At 36.2% G+C, this 22,044-nt stretch overlaps 1 protein-coding gene across 1 annotated transcript; it reads right to left on the bottom strand.

The window, feature by feature from the left end:
* Positions 1-210: 210 nt before the first annotated feature.
* LOC146160270 (retinoid-inducible serine carboxypeptidase-like) lies at positions 211-17,971 on the bottom strand. The gene is made up of 16 exons (XM_083384917.1): positions 17,816-17,971; positions 16,891-16,949; positions 16,063-16,292; positions 15,093-15,556; positions 14,292-14,418; positions 9,691-9,890; positions 9,355-9,497; positions 8,388-8,490; positions 8,253-8,327; positions 6,473-6,583; positions 3,064-3,183; positions 2,566-2,680; positions 1,792-1,965; positions 733-807; positions 527-613; positions 211-344 (listed from the first exon to the last, which is right to left on the bottom strand). Exons 1-16 carry the CDS (start codon positions 17,969-17,971, stop codon positions 211-213), a joined length of 2,373 nt encoding a protein of 790 aa, XP_083241043.1.
* Between the last annotated feature and the right edge of the window lie 4,073 nt (positions 17,972-22,044).

Below are 22,044 nucleotides of genomic sequence, written 5' to 3'. Positions count from 1 at the left end.
TAGAGTCGTTCTTGATAATGATATCGAGCAAACTATTGCCGAGAAACGGTTTACTTCACTAGAATTTTTATTTTTACTATTGCACAGAGTAATTACCAAATAGGTAACACAAAGAATGTTAATTCTTTACTATTGCACAGATTAATAAGGTAACTTTAAGATTTCAGTTCAGTGGACTATAAATTCAAGCAAATACATGGTTTGGACTCTTCAAGCCGTTAGTATTTGATTTAGCATGTGAAGGGCAAATTCTCCGGCGTCAGCAGGAACCATATGGCCAGCTCTCAACACCCACCAAAACTCAAAGTTGTCAATCTTTTTTGAAAAGCCTCCGGTATTTTGACCTAAAAATAGAACAAAAAGTGTTTTAACCAAACCTTTAACCTATACACAGCTTTACGTAAAAACCGCAACATTACTATCAATTTGCTGTCCGTTTATACTGCAGAGTACAGACCAACTTAAAAAACAAAACATAGGAAACGTAATCAGGTTTTGTCAAAAAAGAAAAACCGATAGAACTAACCACTGTAAGCGTATTCCGGTGTCCAGTCGATGCCCATAAATTCATCTAGTTTCAACCAATTCATCTTTTTTAGCCACAATTCTTGACCTACAAATTTAATGAAAAACAAATAGCAATTTTGATTTTAAGTTTACGATTGTATGATACTAATAGATTAGAAAGGCATACACCTACCATCAAAAGTTTTAATCATTATTAAAGCTTACCGGGTGTATCAACGATCAAATCGAGATGGCCATTGTAGACGACCACTTTTATTCCAGTTTTGATAAGTTCATCAACTAAAAACAGCAAATTTTGCACTACCACTATAAGCGTCCAGTTCGGGAGTGATTATGTCTAGCTCCGATCATCGCAATTACTTATAAATAAACTGAGCAATGATTTTCGAATACGCAAAGATGTAAACGCGTTTTTCAAAAACTTGAATTAAACCAAAATCCATATCATTTTTGTTGTTGTTTCGGTAATCAATACGTTATGTTGTGGCGTAATTATTATCAAAATCAAATTAATTTGTTGGGAATATAAAAAAAAAATAGCCAAGACATAACTCGATATTTCATCGCCAATTTATTTATATTTTCGAGTTTTCAAAATTTTGTTTTGATGGCGGAGAAGCTAAACTTGTTTGTGTATATGAGGGGTGAGGGGTGGGCAAATGTGTTCAATGGAAGAGCCATTTGCAGAAAATACAAGTATCAGAGAGCCTCGAAACTGTTAAAACGGTAATAAGTAACACAATAGAAATAACGATAATAACAAAATACTACGCACAGTATTTATCAATATCAGTCTTTTGTTAACTAATTCTTTAGATTCTGTGTCTAGTGTTAGGTCATAAACGAAATGCTTGCCTAAATAACGAAAAGAAAAAGAGGGAAACTTTCATGAACGGTATTCTTCTAAAACCTGTCGGACTAAGTGCCAAATTTAACGGAAGAAGGCCTAAATAATGCCTGAAACTCTATAGGTAGGGGGTATGGGACGTTCGGGGGCCGTCGGTCTGACCTTGGCCGTTTTGGTGTCGCCGTTTAGACGCCTTATAGTTTGACCAGTGGCATAAGGGCGCCGCTGTTTTGGCACCGGATTTTCCCCTGATTTGGGTTATCGGAGGGTAATGCTAGGGTTTAGAAATTGGGTGCGTGTTGTTAAACGTACAAGCAGTAAAAACAAAAAACGGAAATAAATTAAGGCAGGGCGCATATTGCTACCTTTATAAATCACATTTGTAAAATTGTTTTGCGTAAGTAGGAAGAACAAACCTGTAGCGATTACTGGCTTCATAAAATCACCACTTTGTGCATTGAACACAACGTTAGATTGGCTGCCCCATTTAACAGTACTTGGAATTCCTAGAAATTCTTTGACTTCCCCATTCATCAACGCGTCCAGTGGGTCATCTTGGTAGTTCTCCACGTTGATGGCGAAACCTTCCGCTAAAATATTTTGGGTGTTATATAATTTCAAAAACACCAACAAAAAATTAGGCGAACAGAGCACGGTGCATCCAATTAATACAACCAACGAACGTAACATGAGGTAAAGCGACAAGCTATTTTGTTAAGGACTTCCTTTCAAAGTGTTGAAACCATGGCCTAAATGCATGATCTTCGTTTTGGATTGGAATCACCCAACATCGGATGATACAGTACCTACTACTGTAGTACGACTTGGTATCGCCTAAATTACATATGAAAATATCGGACGTCCCGAGTTGCCAGCTGAATCCTGTTTGTATGTGCTCAATAACTAAAGATGAATAGACAGGATTAAGCTTCCAAACTATACTTAAGAGATGTGCCATGATTGTTTCGGATTTATCGCTTATTTTGCGTATAGCTTAGTCGGCCATCTTTGTAAGGCAGAGTTTATTTTTAAAACCACACACCAAAAGCAATAAAATTTGATGAGGTCGCCCTTGAATTTCTAGACAATGATTTGAGTATGTTTTAATTAAATGATAACATTTCGGCACTATAAGCCACAAAATTGCATCGATTTAAACAGGCCTGTTTAAGAATATCTTATAAAAATACCTATTTCTTTTGGTACAAAGTTTCCCCGATATCTTCCAGTATGTTTGAAAGCTGAGCTTGAGTGATGTGGATACAAAATATTGTAGAAATCGACGTTGTCAGTTTTTTGCATGATCTAAGACACAATAGTAGACACATAAACAAATTTTCGAAAGTGACAAATTTTAAAACGCGTGCCATTTTTCCTGTAGCAACTTAGTTTAATCTTGCATCTGTTTGCATAATGGAAACGATGACAAGTGAGAATCCAGGAAGGGTATGGGGCTATGTCCAGTCCCCATAAAAACTATGTTTAGTCCATTTCAACCACAGATTCAAAAGTTTTTCTCGCTTAGCAAATGCCTCCATTTCAACGAGCCGTGACTGTATTTAGACCAAATTTTAGTTGCATATTTAGGGGTAAATTGATAAAAGAAATTCTAAAAGGTTGTTTGTTGCACTAGACGTCATCTCTAAAAGTTTCCAGCATGTATTACATCGGCAAATAATGTGTCATACCACAATTTCTGTAAGGGTCCAAAGGTTTGTTGCACGGACCCAATCTTGATTGTCGACTGCAGTCTGAGTGGCTTGAGCCGCTTGATTGACCGCATCAAGACCAGCATCATCAAGCAAACCCTATACATGTACGTAATTATCTTAGTAAGTCAACATAATCTATTAATGTAAACAGTCAATGGCAAACAACTGTCGACCAGTGCCATTGCTGTTTCAATATGGAGGCTACATGTTTTCCGCACGTGTAAAAAATATTTCGCTATCTAATTTATGTCAACGGACTATGTAGCGCCACCTAAAGGTGAGTTCTGGGCGAAAGAAAATGTTATGTAATTTTAAACAATACTTTGGTATTATTTAGAACTATAAGAAGATGATGCGTTATCTCTAATTTTACTTTTTCGTTCCTTGTGAAATTGTCACAATCGTTTTTTTTAATGACGGGTCATGGTTGCCATCGAAATGGACCCAAAAATTAGGACAACCGAAAATTAGATTGCCATTTAAAAACGTTTTTGGACATGCATTGTATTTATACGAGCCATGTCATATTACATTTCATACTTTTAGCCAGAAACAATTCGATCGAGCAATTTATCAAGGCTTATGGTTTGTTTTTCGGTCTACTCCTGTTGTTTTTCGGTCTATACTCCAGCAGCCCAAACTGCTGTAAGACTGCCCTACCTATCTCTTACCACTTAGAAGTAAAATCCTGAGACTTATAAGCCACTGGAGTACCTCTTAGTTTATAAAGTCATAAAATCTCGGCACAAAAGCATAATTTTAACACCGGTAACCAGAGGAAAATGATCGAAGTTCTGTATGTTGTTAAAAATAAAAATAACCCTGGATAGTGACGCATTACACGGGGATGACATCATAGCACTTCACATTATAGCGTTCGCCTTTGCCGTGAAGCTACGTTACGTTTACGTCACAAATAGCGTTCGCCTTGCCGTACGCAATGATTAACATAACCTGTAGAACAATACGAAACGCCATGTTCTAATTTTTATATTTCGTTTAATAGCAAACGTAACGTAGCTTCAAACCTACAGTATTCGCTTAGCTAAAAGCAAAAATTAGATAAAAATAAATGGTGGTGAAAAAAATAAGTAATACGAAATGTTCTTAAGAACTCACCCCTACATCACCTATTTTATCATCGCAACACTAAGCCCGTTTATATGCACCTTTCGCAGGCAGATTAGATTAAGGTTCAATCCGGATTGAAAAGTAATCCGTTCCAGCGTCGTAATTACATGGCGCGAAATTCATGCCAGCTTGAGTGTACAAACTGAACTGATATGCATTATTACGTAATATTCCAGTAAACCTCTGACAACCGATTTTTCGGCTTAGGCTATACTCCTTGCGGCAGCAATCTATTTGCTGCTTGCTTGTTCGTTTTTATTAACCTAAAATTGAAAAAAAAAGAATTACTTGAGTTAGGTTTGCCAATTAAGTACGTTTTTGACTGTATAGTCATAGTGCTTCAGTTTACCTGGCACACAGAGTGTAAGTGCAGGAAAGTTAAGCTTATGTGTGCTGGTCAACGCTATATACAAGGCAGAGTGGACAAAAGAAGGTGATAAGATGTACCAAACATGAATAATGAAAACTGTATTTGGCGCTGGCCTAGAATCCTACCACAGCGTTGAGACAATTTTTAAAGAAGAGTACAATATTTGGGTGAGGGTGGGCCAAGTATTACTATTTAAACCTACCCAAACCCGCATCCTAACCAAAATAATGTTCGATTTTGTGGATTCTAGACAAGCGCCTCTGTCACAAATTAGTATCTAACGAGTGTATGTAATATTCTTTCCTTATGCGCTAAACTTGTTGTTTTGTTTACGACTAGCCGTTCGTGTTACGCCATATTGCCCCAAAAGTGGCGTGATGTTTGCTGCGTTAAAGCAGGTCATTCTACATTAAACAATTTCGGACGTCAGCGAAACAAACAGATTAAGCGGCAAACGGATTGAAAACCACTTCTTTTGACCGATTAAGAAACGAGAGAACTTTTTTCATTCCAGTGCCAAAACGAGAGAGAATGAATTAACGCAGGGGCGTGCAACCTGCGGCCCGCGGAACCAAAATATGTGGCCCGTGGTGTGCATTGTTTTTTTTGCCCGAATTAGAATAGAAATGTGACCTGCTAACAAAATGTGTTTTGGATGCTGTTGCGGAAAGTGTACAACTTTGTATGAAAGTGAATTGCGCTGCAATTTTTTTGTTCTTGAAATGCTTTCGAATAGCTACTTATGGCCATGTAAAGAAATCATATTAAAAATGTCCGTTTGATCTTTTTCGCTCATTTGAAATGTAATTGTTTTATATTCAATTTCAATGTTCATGTGAGTTGTAAAAAAAAGAAACAAATTTAGTTCTGCGCAGCTAAAAGTAGTTTTTTACCGCGAACATCTCGATCTAAATAAATTTCCACAGCTGAGAAAATTCGTCGCTTTTAAGGTGGCATTGTTCGGTTCAACGTACGTGTGTGAGCAATTTTTTTGTGGTAGTCACTAACACAGTGGTAGGCCAACTGTGGACCGCGAGTTATTTTTGAATAGCTTGGTGTTATCATGTACCGTAGTTGTTGGCCGCATGATAGCCGTACATTCATTGCACTTTATTTTAACAATTGGTGTGGCATATAATCTTTTAAATTGGCTCAGCTTCGAAAGACCCACGCGCCAAATGTGGTCTGGTGAGCCCGTAAAACTATATTTTTTGCCAACCTTAACTGTATGTAAACGCAAATTGTTATAGTATGGCAGTGTTTTGGCCATTAAGCGCCGTAGAATATTTCACCTTCAAACCAAATATCCCCCTGAATCCGCCACTGTTTTCGTAGTGGTTTTACGTAGTGGGCCTTTAAGTAGCTCTGAAAAGACTACTTTGGGCCGCAACAAAAAATTTGCCGACCACTGCACTAACAGGTAAACGACGAGATATGCAAGTGGCCCGTGGTCTAATCCGAATACACATATTTGGCCCGGCAGTATGAAAGGTTGCACGCCCCTGAATTAACGAAATAGATGTGAATCCGGCTTAAACGAGCATATAAATGGGCTTATTTATGCATTAAAATTACTTTAAGAAACCCCAGCACCGTACGCCTCCTATTGTGATAAATCAGTGATTAGCAGTGTTTCATGGAACAACATAAAGTCATTGCTAAATTTCTTGCACAAATACATTCACTGTAGCAGACTTTGTACTTACGCTGCACTTCAAGTGCTTGCCACTTTAGAAAAAATCTCGCCCAATCAAGTTAAATATTTATTTAAGCAACCAAAAAGTTAATCATAAACAATTCAAAATTTGATTCGCGACACCAACATTTTAATGGCTTTACGTTATCTTACATAAGAAAAGTAAAAAAGTCCTATTAAACACTTACAGTCTGATATAGGTATTCTCCCCACGTGTTTACTGAGTCCATTGGCGAGATCCAAGCATCTCCAAGACCAACACCTTGAAGGTCCACATCCATCGTTCCTGCTTCAACTTCCTACAAGTGATTGTTGTATATCAATTAAAACACGATAATTAAGGACTAAAACAAAACTTGGAGTATTCAGTGGATAAGTGGTAATTTAATTTTAAGACTAGGATTTAATTCGTAGAACACCTATTTGTATCACCCACTTGGTCACGTAATTGCTTATAGTGGCAATGATTGAGGTTTAATTTCGTGTACTGATCTTGGTGGTAGTTTTTCGTTGTTAAATGCCAATTAAACTTAAATTATCAACTACTCTGTTACAATCGAAATATTTGGGGCAATGGCTATAATACCATAATTATGTTTTCTAAGCCTATTTTGCAAAATGATTTTAGTTCAAAAGCGTCGTGCGTCTAACTGAAACCCCAAAAATTAAAGTTTTGACAACTTGTAATGACGTTTTTTCGCTTTGCGCGAATCGATAATATCTATATACTGTAGCGTTCGTTTTAACGAAATAAACGAACTAAGTGGAGTTGTTAAGGTTACTTTTTTATGACGTCACGTTAAGGTGTAACTTTTTATAACATGACGTTTTGAGCAAACTTTTGTGACGTCACGGTATGGCATAAATTTGTGGCGTCTTGTCTAAAAACATTCCATTCCCCCGAAACTTTAGCAAAAACTTGAGGTGGTTAGTCCCCACCCCAAACTGATGATAGATCTGCCTGTGAAAAACTTTATACTTCGTTTGATGGGTACGATTGGGGACTTTGCCAACAACTATTTAGCATTATTTGCCCAGACGCAATTCAGCAACATACCTCGTATTTACCCGCCTAGTAAATAAACTAATACTTCTGAGCAATATGGGTTATTAATCCTTTTATTTAATCAAGATGTATGTATTAAAAAAGACCGTTGTTAGTTAAACGAAATTAATGGACTATTAAGGGGCATTCCCTACAATAAAAGACGAATCTTTTTTTTGCATGAAGCGAAGTACTAAATACCGAAAGCTAAAAATATATTACTCCAAGTATAAACTCTTCTTTTCAGTGGGTATTTAGTGACGTCATATTTAGTAGGAAAATTTAAGAATCCTTGTGATAAACAAAGTCGGCGTCTATCCATGGAAATGGAAATATTATGAATTGTTGAATTAATGCACAAATTGCCCAAATGAACGTATTACAAACATCTTGAAGTGTTAGAAAGCACTCTTGCTAAAAAAACTTTTGATTTCCGGTGATAGAAGACCAATTTGTATTCAGTGACGTACAGTGCTTACCCATAATCATCAAAGGTCAACCGATTTCAAGACCTTATAACACGTATGTGCTGCGTATAAATTTGTTTCCAAAAGATTTTGTTTTCCAAAAGAACTTGTTTTAACTGTTTCTTAATCAATTGTTTGCACTGAACTCAAAAATTCCAGTAGTTGGTTTTAATCAATTTTTTTTTCTTTATCACCCAGTTTGCGAGCTTTAGCAATTAGTATTACGCACAAAGGAACTAATTTCTGTAGTAGCCTTAATTGCCAAGTATGCTGTTAATTTTAGCTAATATGCTGATAGCTTTAATCAAATGCAAGGTCTTTAAAAGACCACAAAATTATCACATTTGACATAAAAGTACTCTTGTCGCAACTAACCACAAAAGCTTACTATTCCAGCCTAACAGTAGAAGGTAAATCACTTCACATCACACACTTGCTCATAATTCAAAACAGTACCTTGCTTATTTCCAATGCTGTGGCAACCGCCATTTTTCCACCATAAGACTGGCTCATTATGTATAGCGGATTTTTCTGGATTAAAATAAAGTAACTTATGAGAGTGTTTAAATAAAATATATTCCCAAGGTATACCTGTAATTCTGGGTGCTTGACATAAAAACCTTTAAGCAAGGAAATCATATCTTGGGCTATCTGATCAACGTTGGTGGTAAGAGCATCCATGTTGCTGACATAGCTAAAAAGTATTAAACAGTACAATTCAGAACTCCTTTAATTTACTGACAGTATTTCATGACACAGCTTGTTGTTGTTCTACTCTTTTTTAATATGTCAAGTATGTCATAATTAGGGCCATTTTTATTTTAACCTAAAAAAAAATTTTAACTTTATTTTTATCAAATTTTAACTTTATTTTAACCTAACGAAACTGCTTGTTTGTAGAGGCCACTGACGCACAGTTCTTCCTGGAATTGATGCCAGTTACCCAAACATAATATTTTGTTCATTTCAGACCCAAACGTAATATTTTGTCGCAAAATCAAGTTGTTTTAGGGATTATAAAAAGTGCATCGGTTTTTTTATCGATAGATTTAGCCTGCTTAGGGATTTTTGTATTACAGAATGTCAGTAGGCTATTTCTAAATTTCAAATTGTTGATCTTCGAAATCCAAGTGGGCATTGTGACATTTTGCCTGCTTTTATGGGTTAATATGGTTTAATTGTGTCGCAGTTCCTGATTTACAGTGATTCACTTCCACGACGATTTTTTCAAAAATTACTCTCAGCAAACAAAAAAAATTTGTCAAAAGCCATAATTTGTCAAATTTTGACTTCATTAAAAAAATTTAACTTTATTGTAAATTTTAACTTTATTTTGACCTATGAACTTGTTAGAAACAGTCCCCTAGTTGCTGAAAACAACTTTATTCTTTGATTCGTGGACAGACGAGGTCCTTAAAATGTTTTAACATTATTGACTTTTGCGGGCCCTAGTCACAATATAATCATTGTTGTTAACTTCAAACCAAACTGGCCAAATACAGTTTTTAAACATAGTAAAAAACATAAACTTTTTAAATCGTCAAAAAATATTGCTAACCTGTATCCAGACCCAACCGGGTTGTCTACAAACAGAACATGGCCAAGTCCAGTCCAGGAGGTATTTCTTCGATTAAGGTTTAGGTCCAATGGTCCAATTTCCTCAAAGTTGCCATATCCTGTTCCAGATGCACCAGGTCCACCCTAATTATCATCAACCAAACACAGAATATTTTAAACAGTTATCCAAGTAATCAAACATAAAAATCTTTATCTATTGTGATACCAATAAAACTCGTTTTAGTTGTTTACTATGCATTTGAAGTCTATAACATTTTTTGTTCCCAAACATGATATATTGATGTTGTATTAATATATATGTATTACTGCCATTAACCTGAAGCCATATTATAACAGGAATAGGATGTATTTCCTCCAAGAAATGCGGCTGAAAAGTTGGATCTTGGAAGAACAGCCACCAGAACATATGAGCATCTTGACGCACATTCACATAACCCCAGTCAGACTTCACTGATTCTAACCCCTTGGTATTAGGACTGTTTCTCTCCATTTCCAAAACGCCACCATTGCATAGCCCTGTTGTAAGTTAAAAAGAATAACATTTGAAATTAATTTTTTTTCTAAGTTTTTATCACGATTGTCACCATTTTAAACAAACCAATCAATCTATATTAAAACCCAACATTGTAACGAACCACATGTGAACTATACACAACCACAGAACTTACCTACTAGTGCAAGAACAATAAAGCAATACAAATTCATTTTTCTCAACTTTTAACTTTTCTCCCTAAAAATCATTATAAACAACTTGTTACTTTTAAAAATAAAATTAAACAAAATAGTGTTTTCTAATCATTTTAATCACAACTTCTTAACCTCAATGCATGGCATGGCATGCCATTGCTATCAGCACCTGATCACAATTAGAGTAGGTTGTTAATCACACATTAGCCAAACTAATCTTATGTAAACTACTTGACACAGTGCAAACAAATATTGATAAAATGTTTCAACCTAAGCTATAGATAAAAAATACTTAGCGCTTACCTTGTTTTTTAGTGAATTAAGCGATGGGGTGAATTCTGTTTTCCATTTTATCTATTTATGCAACCTATTGTCAGCAGTTTAAAATATTTGTTAGATATACAATACACATATTGAGCAAACTCATGTTAATGCTTAAAGAAATTACATTTATTGAAAAACAAAACAAAACAGTTTTATTTCAATGCAAAATTGATTGCCTACTTTCGCTTTCTTGAAATAGTAGAGAAGACCATCAATTAAAACATGGACAATTAAAACATAACCTGGTAAAATAATTAGTTCGACTAAAAACGGCTGATGGTAGTTGTTGTTTAAAAGAGAACTTAGGCAGTGTTGTAAACCAGTCATTTTTTATTCCAGCAAAGTCAATTAAAAATAACTTAAGACCAAGTCAATTCATTAATATTAAAATAAACTTTTTAATTGTTACATTGGGCAAGTTTGTCGGATCCTAAGCGATATTTTAAATACCAAACAACAAAAACATAACATTTACCGAGCAAACAGCTTTATAAGTAAAACAAATGGGGTTAAAAAAGCAAATTTTACGAAAAAAATATTTAATGAAAGTTACACTAGTCTACGACTCCAAGTCAAGTCAATTGTCCCAAAGACTTTTGTGAAGTCAAGGCATTTGACCCAAATGAAGTCATTACAACACTGCAAAAAGTCAATAACTTCACAGGCCACAGGTTACTGGTAGCGATATAAATCGAACCCTGTAAATTAAGAAAAGGCAATCAACAACATTTTTACTTGTCCCGTCTTTCAAAAAAAAAAATAGCAGAGGACAATCAATTGCAGTTTTTCGCGCCTTCTGTGGAACTTCTAGCAGTGTTTCTTAATCTTTTTCCGAGTTCCAAATACAAACCGTATACCACCATAGGGTTGCCAGAGTAAATTTATTGAAAAACTTAGATTACACTAAAACAAGCTATAGGTGTGGAATGGATGTGAAAATGTAACCCTATGCTTGAAGCCCATGAAATATCATTGTAAATCAGGGAGTTTTGACTTCGGTTTGACTTTTCCGGTTCAGGTTCGTTTCGGGTTTAAAGATTTTTTCGGAATCCGGTTTAGTTCCGGTTTCGAGCATTTTAAAAGTTCCGGTTCAGCTCCTGTTCGACTAAATTTATTTTCTAAACCGGTTTATAAAGTCCCGTTCGGATGCAATATCAGATGAAAATGTGGGTCAATAAATGTGGAGTTACGTGACGTAAACAAGCAGCTCGTTATTGAAATATCTCAAAAATAAAAAAATAAATGTTTTATTTAATCTGTATTCATTTTTTGTACAAAAATTCGAACATGGCATAAATTGACTGTGTGAAATAAACCTAAAGGTGGCGTACATAACCTGAAATTTTAAACAATGGAAGTTTCTCAAACGAAGTTTATCCACATACATTTTAATTGTGCAAAAATTTAACTTAGACGATCAACATCAGGGGTTTTGGACAAAGAAAAAAGTTAAGCGTTCCAACATTTATATAAATAAAGAACCACAAAAAGTTGAGACTAAAGTAGTTCAGTGCAACCAAACAAAATAGCGTTCATACAATGTGTTTAGAATGTGGCTTGGGAAGCGTTTCTATATCCAGGCTTTCCAAGTCATTTTGTGGATGCAGCTTGCTTAAGCAATTCAATTAATGAGATGAAATGTTTGTTAAATGCCTTCGTCATCCAGGGCATTCCAAAACAAATTTTGAGTGTGTGTGGTTTCTGACGATATCGACCGTCGTATCTTGGTTGAAAGGTGCTGGAGCGAATTTGTTTCGACTAAACAACCTGCATCGCTTTTTCGAAACTATGCAAGAGGCAAACCGCGCCAGAAAGCTTGGACGCCTCTTGTCTGAAGGCTTTACGTTATCGACATTTTCACACAGTAAATGAGCAGTTGGTTTGGCTTCTCTCATGCCAACAGGGAGGGCTTTTGATGAAAACGGATTGCTTTGATTTTTCATAGATCCATTTTTGCTGTTTAGGAGCCCCTCAACCTTTTGTTCCTGAATGACATCTACTTTTGTTCGTTCAGAATCTTTCGTTTTAGCGTTTTTTTTTTGCACACTTTGGCTTTGTAATATTTTCATTTCTTCGTCTGAACCTTCACAAATAGAATATGACTTCGGCAAACTTGTGATTGAAAATTCTGCAAGATGAGGCGCCTGCGGTGGTTTGTTTGTGGAAGGTTTGCTGACTTGTAGCTGGTTTAACCAACGTCAACGACTGGTCTTTTGACACGTTGTCTCTGCGATTTTGCGTAGTTGTGGTCACCCCAAAGATTTTGGAAAATCAACTTTTGCGTTTTGCAATGCGTTGCCTTTGCAAGGTTGTCGCACTCGCACAAAAATGTGCCAATGGGGATAAACAACTGGTTCCATTTTCAACTACAAAAATATATAGGATTTATAATGTAAACTTCGTATAATTGATAATAAACAACTGTATATTCACCATTTTGTTTGAGCGACCTAATTTTTCTTAACTTGTGTATCTTTCGTGTACAACTCGATTTTATTCGCTGAAATAAAAGAGTATTGTTTTGCCATTTTTCCACAAATATTATATACTGTATATTAAGTAAATGCAAGGAGAAAAAGTTAAATCAAACTTTTACCTTAAAAAAATTCTAACTCTTTCTGTATCTTTTAACGGAACTTATTAGGATGTACAACACTCTAGAACAGGGGTGGGCAATTATTTTTAGCCGCGGGCCGCATGAGAAACCCAAAATATTGTGGCGGGCCGGGTTAAATATTACGTTTAGAGTTGTGCAATTTAAGTCGGATTTAAAGAAGGTCACAAAACGTGGCGCAAAGCGCGAAAAAATTGCGACTGTGTTTGTTTGAAAATGCAAACTTTAATTTAGATTTAGATGGTACGTGAAGCATTGAGCACCGACTAAAAATGTACATTACCTATTTGTTTTTTCTTCTTTTTTAAAACTTTAAGTTACCGATGTGTTACAAAGTTTAACAAACTTAGCCTAATATTTACATATATTTTAAATATTAGGCTAAGTTTGTTATACTTTCGTTGGAGAGAGTGCCACTGAGAAAAGGACGCTATTTGTCTGTGGAGTTGCCCAAAAATCGCGTGGAACACACGAGCAACATAGAAGAGATTCGCGCGAAGCGCGAAAATAATTTCCGTTTTAGCATTTAGAACAGGCTAAATATCGAATTTGGCGGGGTCTTGACAAAATATGTCAAATTTGCTCTGGTTTTCGAAGTTACAAATCATTCAGTAAGTGGATAAGGATATGCAAAACAAACTAAAAAATATAGTTAATTCTCACTTTCGATAGATTGTCGTTGAAATTCTCCTTATTTGATTCACAGGAGGCAATCTCAGACTTGTAATGTATGATGATAGGTGGTACAACAGTCCGTACAACAGTGTCTTCGTACTGAAAAACACACGCTCCAGGTAAAAACTCTCAAATTCGACGAACTGAAAATTTTCCAATACCTTTGTTAAATTATTTTCTTCATTGATCTTCCAAAATTGACTCGATTGTTCCTTTCCGATTTCGGCCATTTTTTGTTAAACCGTGTTCCCTTGCCACTTCCGACAAAAGAAGAAATTTCGTGAGAAAAAATCGAAAGAACATGTCAATTAAGGTCAAAAATACACCATAAGTTATTTGAGGGAATCATTAAAAAATCTTGGTTAGTATAGAACCTGTTTAATTTTCATACCTTTTCCACTACTTTTTTCAACTTGCATTTTTATTGTAACCTTTACTGCTTCCGCAATGTATTTTGGAAGTGGTAATTTGGTAAATGTGAATACGGTAAATTATTCAGCGTCGTATTGGTGAGAAATGGTTGACAACCATTTTCTGTGAAAAACAAATCTTAAAGGTAATACAATTATCGTCTACCGTTTGTTTCTCAAAAAAGGTTTATAAAGAGGTTTTCTGACCTGGTTTACATTCATTAAAACTCTTTCCCATCTTGATTTTTTCGTCTGACTCCTTTTCCAACACCTTCCAAGCGGATTTCAGTCTTCTTCTCAGGTGAATGTTCGCTCTTAATTTCCTCTGTTGGACCTAAAGGAATGAAATGGGGTTAAATCTGCTTTTGAATATTGTTTAGTGATACTTAGCCGGACCAAAGAGTGGCTCTGAAAAGTAAGACACCCGGAGACGCGGTTAAACACAAACAGCACTTTTGAAATCTGCTCTTCATTCGATTTGCTGAATTGAAGCAGAAATCAGGAACCGATACGACGAAAACAAAAAAGAAGACCTTTATAACAATGCAAACCATGGTTAAGCTTAGAAGTAGAGATATCGTTAATGGGACGCTGTTTTATACTTCAAAAATAATCTGTGCAAACAATCATTAAATTAACTATACCTACATCACTTGTGGTTTCACAGCAATATAGAGATTGTTAAAAAAGTTCTCACCCATCCGCGTTTCTCAAGCAATAACTGCAAATTCGATAATTCCGTTCTTGATGTCTTCCGAATTGGATTTGTTGATGATATCCGTTTTAATCCACTACAAATTAAACTTTTAGCTATAAATACGTTAGGGGTTCGAACACAAACAAATCTGCACCTTACCCCAACTTTCTCTATAGGAGGAGCCCGGATGATATCGCTTGTCTGGGGGACAATACACAACAAGAACGTCGCGCGCATGAAACTGCGTTTTGTTTGCTTGTATCGACTCTTCCATGTGCTCTAGTACCGGCATCGGGGCAGGCTTTACCCACGGCCGAGGCTATGTCCACGTCAAGATCGACGGTGTTGCAATACTGAACACATCTCTCCCAGTCCACTTTCTCTGTCTTGCCGAGGTCGCGAAACACCCGCCATCTTTTTAAATTTGGCAAATCTTTAACCACCTTTTCCACGAACGGCATCCCCATGGTTGGAATCCTAACGTCCCGAGACCAAGCCCAGTCGTCGTCCAACTCAACAGTGTACTCGTTGGCCCTTCCTTTGGCCCGATCTGGAATTTCCAGCGACGCCCTGTCCTTGTATTTTTCAAAGCGCCACACTTCATCCACGCTGAGACCATTTGTATCCTGCCGTGGCAGCAGGATCCTGATCCCAGCAAGACGCAGATCATCCTGATCCTGTCTTCCTTCATTTAGGAGGAACGCCCGCCTCTCTAACACGAGCTTCTTCCGTTGATAAAGGTAGGCCTTTACGTAGTTGCATTGGAATTTGTCCACTAGAATAATTATAATGAAGAAAATGTGACAGATGTTCATTGTTCAGAATGAAACAAAAATTTCAAAAGATCGTCAAAATAAAATGACTTACGTGGATTATTAACTAGCTGTAGGGTCTCCGTCGAAGGCTGAATTGATTCCTAGAAAAACGTTATTTGATTATAATATATATTGCATTAGACACGACGATATTTTAATAAAATTGAACCAAAACTAACATGAACTGGTTTGGTAGCTTGGTCGGTTACCCATAGATCTCGCAGAACGTCGTAGGCTGAAGGTCTCTCCTCTGGGCATTGGGAAACCAAACGGTTGATCAGAGATCGACAATCTTATAAAATAATATTTAGAAAATATTACAATATTTTGAAATCTTCTTTAAGACGGCTACCATTATTTCATTAACTAACCTATAGTATGTCAAGTTAAGTCGACGATAAAAACATTTATAGGCAAGACTGATAGAAATGCCACATTTTGATGAACCAAAACAATCACCACTTACCAGGTGAAATACCATTGCTGTACGGGTCATATTTTTGTTCGCTTCCAAAAAATATCTCCGGGGCAACATAGCCTGGAGTTCCCCAATTCGAGGTTGCAATTTCCTGGGGAAACCCCAAATCCAACAATATCCCGTCTCGCTCTTTCTTTTTGGGGTGAAAGGAATGACCAAGATCACCCAATTTCAATTGTCCGTCTTCGGTTACAAATATGTTTTCCGGCTTTATGTCCCTAAATTAAAATAAATTGTGCCAGCGACTAAACGGTACAATCTTTGAAGTATTAACGACGTGATATTAAGTTAGCACCCTACTAAGTTCATCTTAGTTGTCTGAAAAACAGCGCATCACCCAAAACAAATAACGTGAAAATTGTCTATTTACCTGTGAGCGATGTTATTTTCGTGTAGTTGTTCAACCCCTAGCAACGTTTTCCTCCATGTAGCCCTTGCCAGGTTTCGCCGCAACACGGCGACAGAACAGATTTCTAAAATCACCCCCGGATGCAAACTCCATTACCAAAAAGACTCTTTTGCACCCGACGAAGACGTCGAATAATTTTATCTGAAACAAAACAAAAATTTTTGTAAAAACATCTTAATACGTCAAACCAAAGAGTCTCTTTGGTCAAACCGAGTAACTTTTTATTAAGTTGTTTCTTTTTCAATCGCTTGTTATAGAAAGCGGAAAAGGCAAACATAAAACGACTATTGTTATAGAATATAATATTGTCTGTTAACGAACTATACATGTATAAAGATTTAGTTTTACGCACGATGTTTGGTTGTCCAATCGTCTTGCGTAGGTTGCCAATTTCGCCAGGAATATACTTCGCAAAACTCTCCAATTCGGTGGTACCATTGTCGGCGTACACAATCTTAATGGCCACCTTAAAATGAAAAAACATTTATTTATACCTAAATAAGTATTAAACGTGTAACTTTTTCAGATCCAACATTTCATTAAAAATATGTATGTTGCGCTTCCGATGATTCTAAACTTCCCATATGATTGGTAAAAATGAGATATTTTTATATGAAAAGCCATTATTCTTTCGTTTGTATTGAGAAACAGTAGCATCAATGTATATTGGTTTGTAGTATACAAAATTGGACTGGTCTAGAATCTTACCACAACGAATATTATTTGGGTTACGGTGCGAGTTAGCATTTGGGTTTGGGTAGGTTAAGAAATATTATTAACTAATAATACTTGAGCCACCCTTACCCAAACACTAACCGACACCATAATCCAAACAATGTGCGTTGCTTTAACTGTGGTAGGATTCTAGACCAGCGCCCAAAATTGTTCTAGCAACAAATAAAATAATTGGTTTGTAGTATACAAAATTGTTCTAACAATACACCAAAAAACTTTATAGGCATATATTTCTGTCTAGCACATTTTTATTATATCTATGACGTCACAGTAATCAAATGCTACAAGCCAGTAGTTTAAGTCGTAAATCAAACTTTGTACACGAACCAATGGCATGATCATTGCTATGGCAACAACTAGTAACAGTCACAGAACATCAATAACTGAAATATGTCCACAAGTTTAACTAAAACACCTATTAAATCAGCGATGTTATGGTTCGTTAAATTTTTGTATATGAAACAAATGCAAACTACCGCTTAGAAACTTTCAACGGTCGCTCTGAAACTAATATTAGCCTACTGTTGTGTTTCGACAATTGTAGCTAACCAGTTAAAGCAGTTACTGTCGCTAGAAAATAAAACTTGAATATCCTACCTTAAGCTTGTCGCTGGATTCCAGTTTTTCCTGGGTCGGTGTTGCAACAAACACACGGCCAACTGCACCACCGCCCAAGAATTCATCACCCAACTCATGGGCCAAGCAGATTTTTTTCTCTTTTGCAAGAACTAAATTCTGCACTTGAAAATTCATCGCTGCTTCCCAGAAGAATCCACTAAAGTATAGCAGAATCAACAACTCCAAAAAGCAATCAGAAAATCGATATTTTTTATAAACTTTTAATAGCACGTGAACGAGTACGACTGCGTTCTCCCTCCACATTTGCAAATTTATAAATAAAATGTCTAATCAACACATCTAAGTTAGCGATTGTTGTCAAGTATTGATTGGTGATTAAACAAATGCCTTTGTTATATTAAATCCTGATAAACTTAATTGGTGTCAGGGTTGCCAGTTAGGATTTTTTAAAGCCAAATTTGAAAATTTAGGCTTTTTTTAAATTCTTTGGGATTTTTTATCATCAAAAAGAAATCCAAATGAAATTTGGCTTTTTTAGGCTTTGTTTTGTTTCATTCAAAATTTCATGAGTTTTATGTTAAGAAGTGATCAAAATATCACAAAAAGAGAAATAATGCAAAACAAAATGTACAAAAAGAGATAAAATACCAATAAAATTTTACAGAAAAAATTGCCACAAAAACAGAAATTCAATGTACAAGCATGATCATTTATTGTATTTTTATTAATTTAAGGAAAAACATAGGCTTGTTAGAGTTTGTAGTAGATTTGGCTTTTTTTGGCTTTTTTTTAGGTGAGTTTTTTTTTTTTTTTTTTCCATATGGCAACCCTGGTTGGTGTGTGTCTGTGTAACTTTAGTTAACTGACTTCCAAGTCATTCATCTGCTTGATCGTATGCCGTATTGTTAGGCACATTGTTACGGCAGCTTCGGGGAAGCATGTAACGGTCAGTCGGGCTTCCAGATTATCACTGTTAACGCTTTTTTCGTAACTTTAAACAGGATACTAAGTGATAACAATCAACCAGCATGACAATTTTGGTATATTTAAAAATGTTTTGTAGCCCTTTAACCTATTTATGCGACGAACTATATATTGTGTAGTTATTATCTACTATAGAAAACGAAAATATTACCGAAATAGTAATTAACAACTATAAACTTGCTCGCAAAACTTTTATTGGTTGTAGTTGTACCCAGGGCCGGATTAACATAGTAGCAGATGTAGCAGCTGCTACGGGCCCCGCGCTTCACAAGGCCCCGCGTTTGGTGAGCAAGATATTTTTTTGGCAAAACAGAACATAGCTGGTAAGTTATTTTTGGCTTGGAAACTGGAATGGCGTAGGACAATATTATGGTTGTAAGATTAAATTACTAGTCCCAACATCTTGTCCATTCCTAACGATTTTTCCAAGACATCTCAGGTTCAAGTAAAAGCGACAATTACACTATTTACATTAAAAATACGCCAATTACATTATTACATTCTACGTTAATAGGTCTTGTTATAACCATGTTTTCCCACAAAACACGATTGGACTGCTTTGCCCATGTTTAACATTGTTCCTTCTAATTATTGCAAACTTAAAAAAACAGTAATTTCCGCTGGAGGCAACTGCCTTGATCGAGTGCTGTCAAGAACACAATAAAGTGCCCGCTACTTTGGAAATACTTCATCGACGCTTTTCAGCCTCTTTACCCAGCAGGACTGCGGAGTCGGTAATCCGACCACCGAATCCCGAGTTTTTATGTAATCCGACTACCGAATCCCGAGTATTTTCCAAACCATGTATTCTAAGTGAATGAATTATACGACACCCCTATAAGGACATTGCTGAATTTCCACGTTATTTTATTTACGTAAATCGGCGGAATACAGACTGTAGGGTCAGGGCCGGACTCGGGACTCGACAAAATCGCACATTTGACCGGAGTTGTACTCGGGACTCGGTTGTACTCGGGACCCTAGCAATATCACTTCATTTTTTGTTCGTTGTTATTGTAATGGACAAGAAAACTTCGTAAACGATCCTTTGTGATTTAAAAACCATCGTAGCTGAACAAAGGTGTAGATTTCAAAGTTAGCATATATATGCCATAGGCCAGTGGTTCTTAACCTGGTGGGCCTTAGGGGGGTGGGCTATGTATAATTTGCCAGCAATAAGCCTAGAATCGCTATTAAAAACATTGGCCAGCAAGATAAAAAAAAATTGTTTTTGGCCCGCGATGAAAAGAAGTTGGACCACGCTGTTCTATAGGACGGGGATGGGAAATAGACAATAATCAGGTGGTTCCAATTATGACAGACAAGAAAACTGCCCCGGACAACCTCTTGAAAATAATACACTGCAATTGCGAATCGTGTCCACCTCAATGTGGTTGCCGGAGATATGGGCTACCATGCCATGCTGCATGTGGACCATACCAAATTGGTTTATGTGTTAACCCATACAGCAATCACATAATTACAGACGATGACATCGAGGGTGACAGTGACGAGCTTTAGCAAAACTTGATCCATGTGCTTTCTTGATTAGGTCAATTGTCGATATGACCACGTTGTATGAACTCTTTATGTCTGCTTAGTTTACCCAAATACATATAGAAATTCACCGGTTTTTAATAATCAATAGATTACGATTGTTCATTTTTAACTGTTTTGGCAGGCATCTTGAATTACAATATTATATTTATAGGCTATCACATAATTCAACAATTCTAAGAATGGTCTCATCGACTTCACAAGGTATAAAAACCTATATATAGACACCAAAACTACATTGTTTTGGTCATATGATGACCTAGTTATGGATAATGTACTGTTATTTTAATGGTTTGGATTTTTAATATGTGATAATAGACACCTATAGTAGCCTACTGCCCAAATCAGTTAAAAAAAACTTTTGTTGCAATTTTTTAGGGTCAAACCATGTATACCCTTACCTAGTGGACCATGGCCTAGTAGTGGGCCACGAAACCGTTTTTAGTGGGCCATCGAGTTATTTGACAATATTGCCAATAAATATGTTTTGTTTTACTAAATTGTTAGCATATCTATAGGCATGAGGCCTTTTGCATGTTGTTTGACTATCTTTGAACTACGTAAACGCAATAATTTTCGGACGTCGCACGATTATTGTTTTTACATAGCTTAACCGAAACTCTTCAGGCACCATGCTTACTCTGTAGCTATCAACTAGAAAATGTGTCCCAACTTACAATTTCGCGTTTCCTAAAGTATTTTTATTACACATTATGTAAATATTTTGAAGGCAGAAAAAACTTTTAACATTGGAAAAGTTTTGTTAATCTAAGTTCACTAGCCATCGCTACAGGAAAGCAATATAGAAAAACTTATAAAATATTTCACCCAAAATAACGAATTAAGAGACGAAATATAGCAACGCCTAGATGAGTCGGTTGGTAGTTTCACGTCCTATGGTTTTTATTTTGTACAAAGTTAGCACGTCAATTTACTTTCCAAATTTTGTCGGTTGGTAGAGATAAATTAATTTCAATCTAAAAACGAACCGAACGTAAAAAAGATTATTCAGTTGTTGTTAGAATCAATGCATTTATCAGGAAATTAATTGTCCGACTATTTAGACATAAATTCCAGACAGGCAGTTAATTCGCTGTAGTTATATCAGCCAGGTTGATAAATCGTAGTTGGATGATGAGAGGACCTACGAAAAAGGTTTAAGTCACATGGTGGGCCACAAACTGGTTTACAAAAAATATTGGGCCACAGAATAAAAAAGTTTGGTAACTCCTGCCATAAAACAAGTAAGCTAAAGAGCCTTTTATTACGTTGGGAGTTTTGGGCAAAGTAGGCCTACAACTGAAGACGATTTGAAGGAGACGAGGCATCGCGCGAAGCCCGAACAAAATCGCGGCTATTTGATTTGAAATGCAAACATTAATTTAGATTTAGAGGGGAACGTGACGCATTGAGCACAGATGATGTAGATTCATACAAATACATCCCTTGTGTTGGCGTGGTGGGGGCGTTAAACAGCCCAAGGTTAAATACGTAAAATATTTGCACAGAACGCCCTTTTCTGGTTTTTGAGGCTTAAAGTTGCCGATGTGTTTCTCTCGATACAATGGACATATTGCAAAGATGATATAAATCGTGAGAAACACAAACGTGGCATTAGGTTGTCAAAATGTGAGTCGCTATGTTTTAGAGCAGTGGTTCTCAACCTTTTTAACTTGCGGACCGGTAAAATTTCAAAAGAAATATTG

Source organism: Ascidiella aspersa, chromosome 3, assembly GCF_963924565.1.
Source record: "Ascidiella aspersa chromosome 3, kaAscAspe10.2, whole genome shotgun sequence".
NCBI lineage: Eukaryota > Metazoa > Chordata > Ascidiacea > Phlebobranchia > Ascidiidae > Ascidiella > Ascidiella aspersa.
Note: the sequence above shows the minus strand (reverse complement) of the source record. Positions and strands in the feature narration are given on the sequence as shown.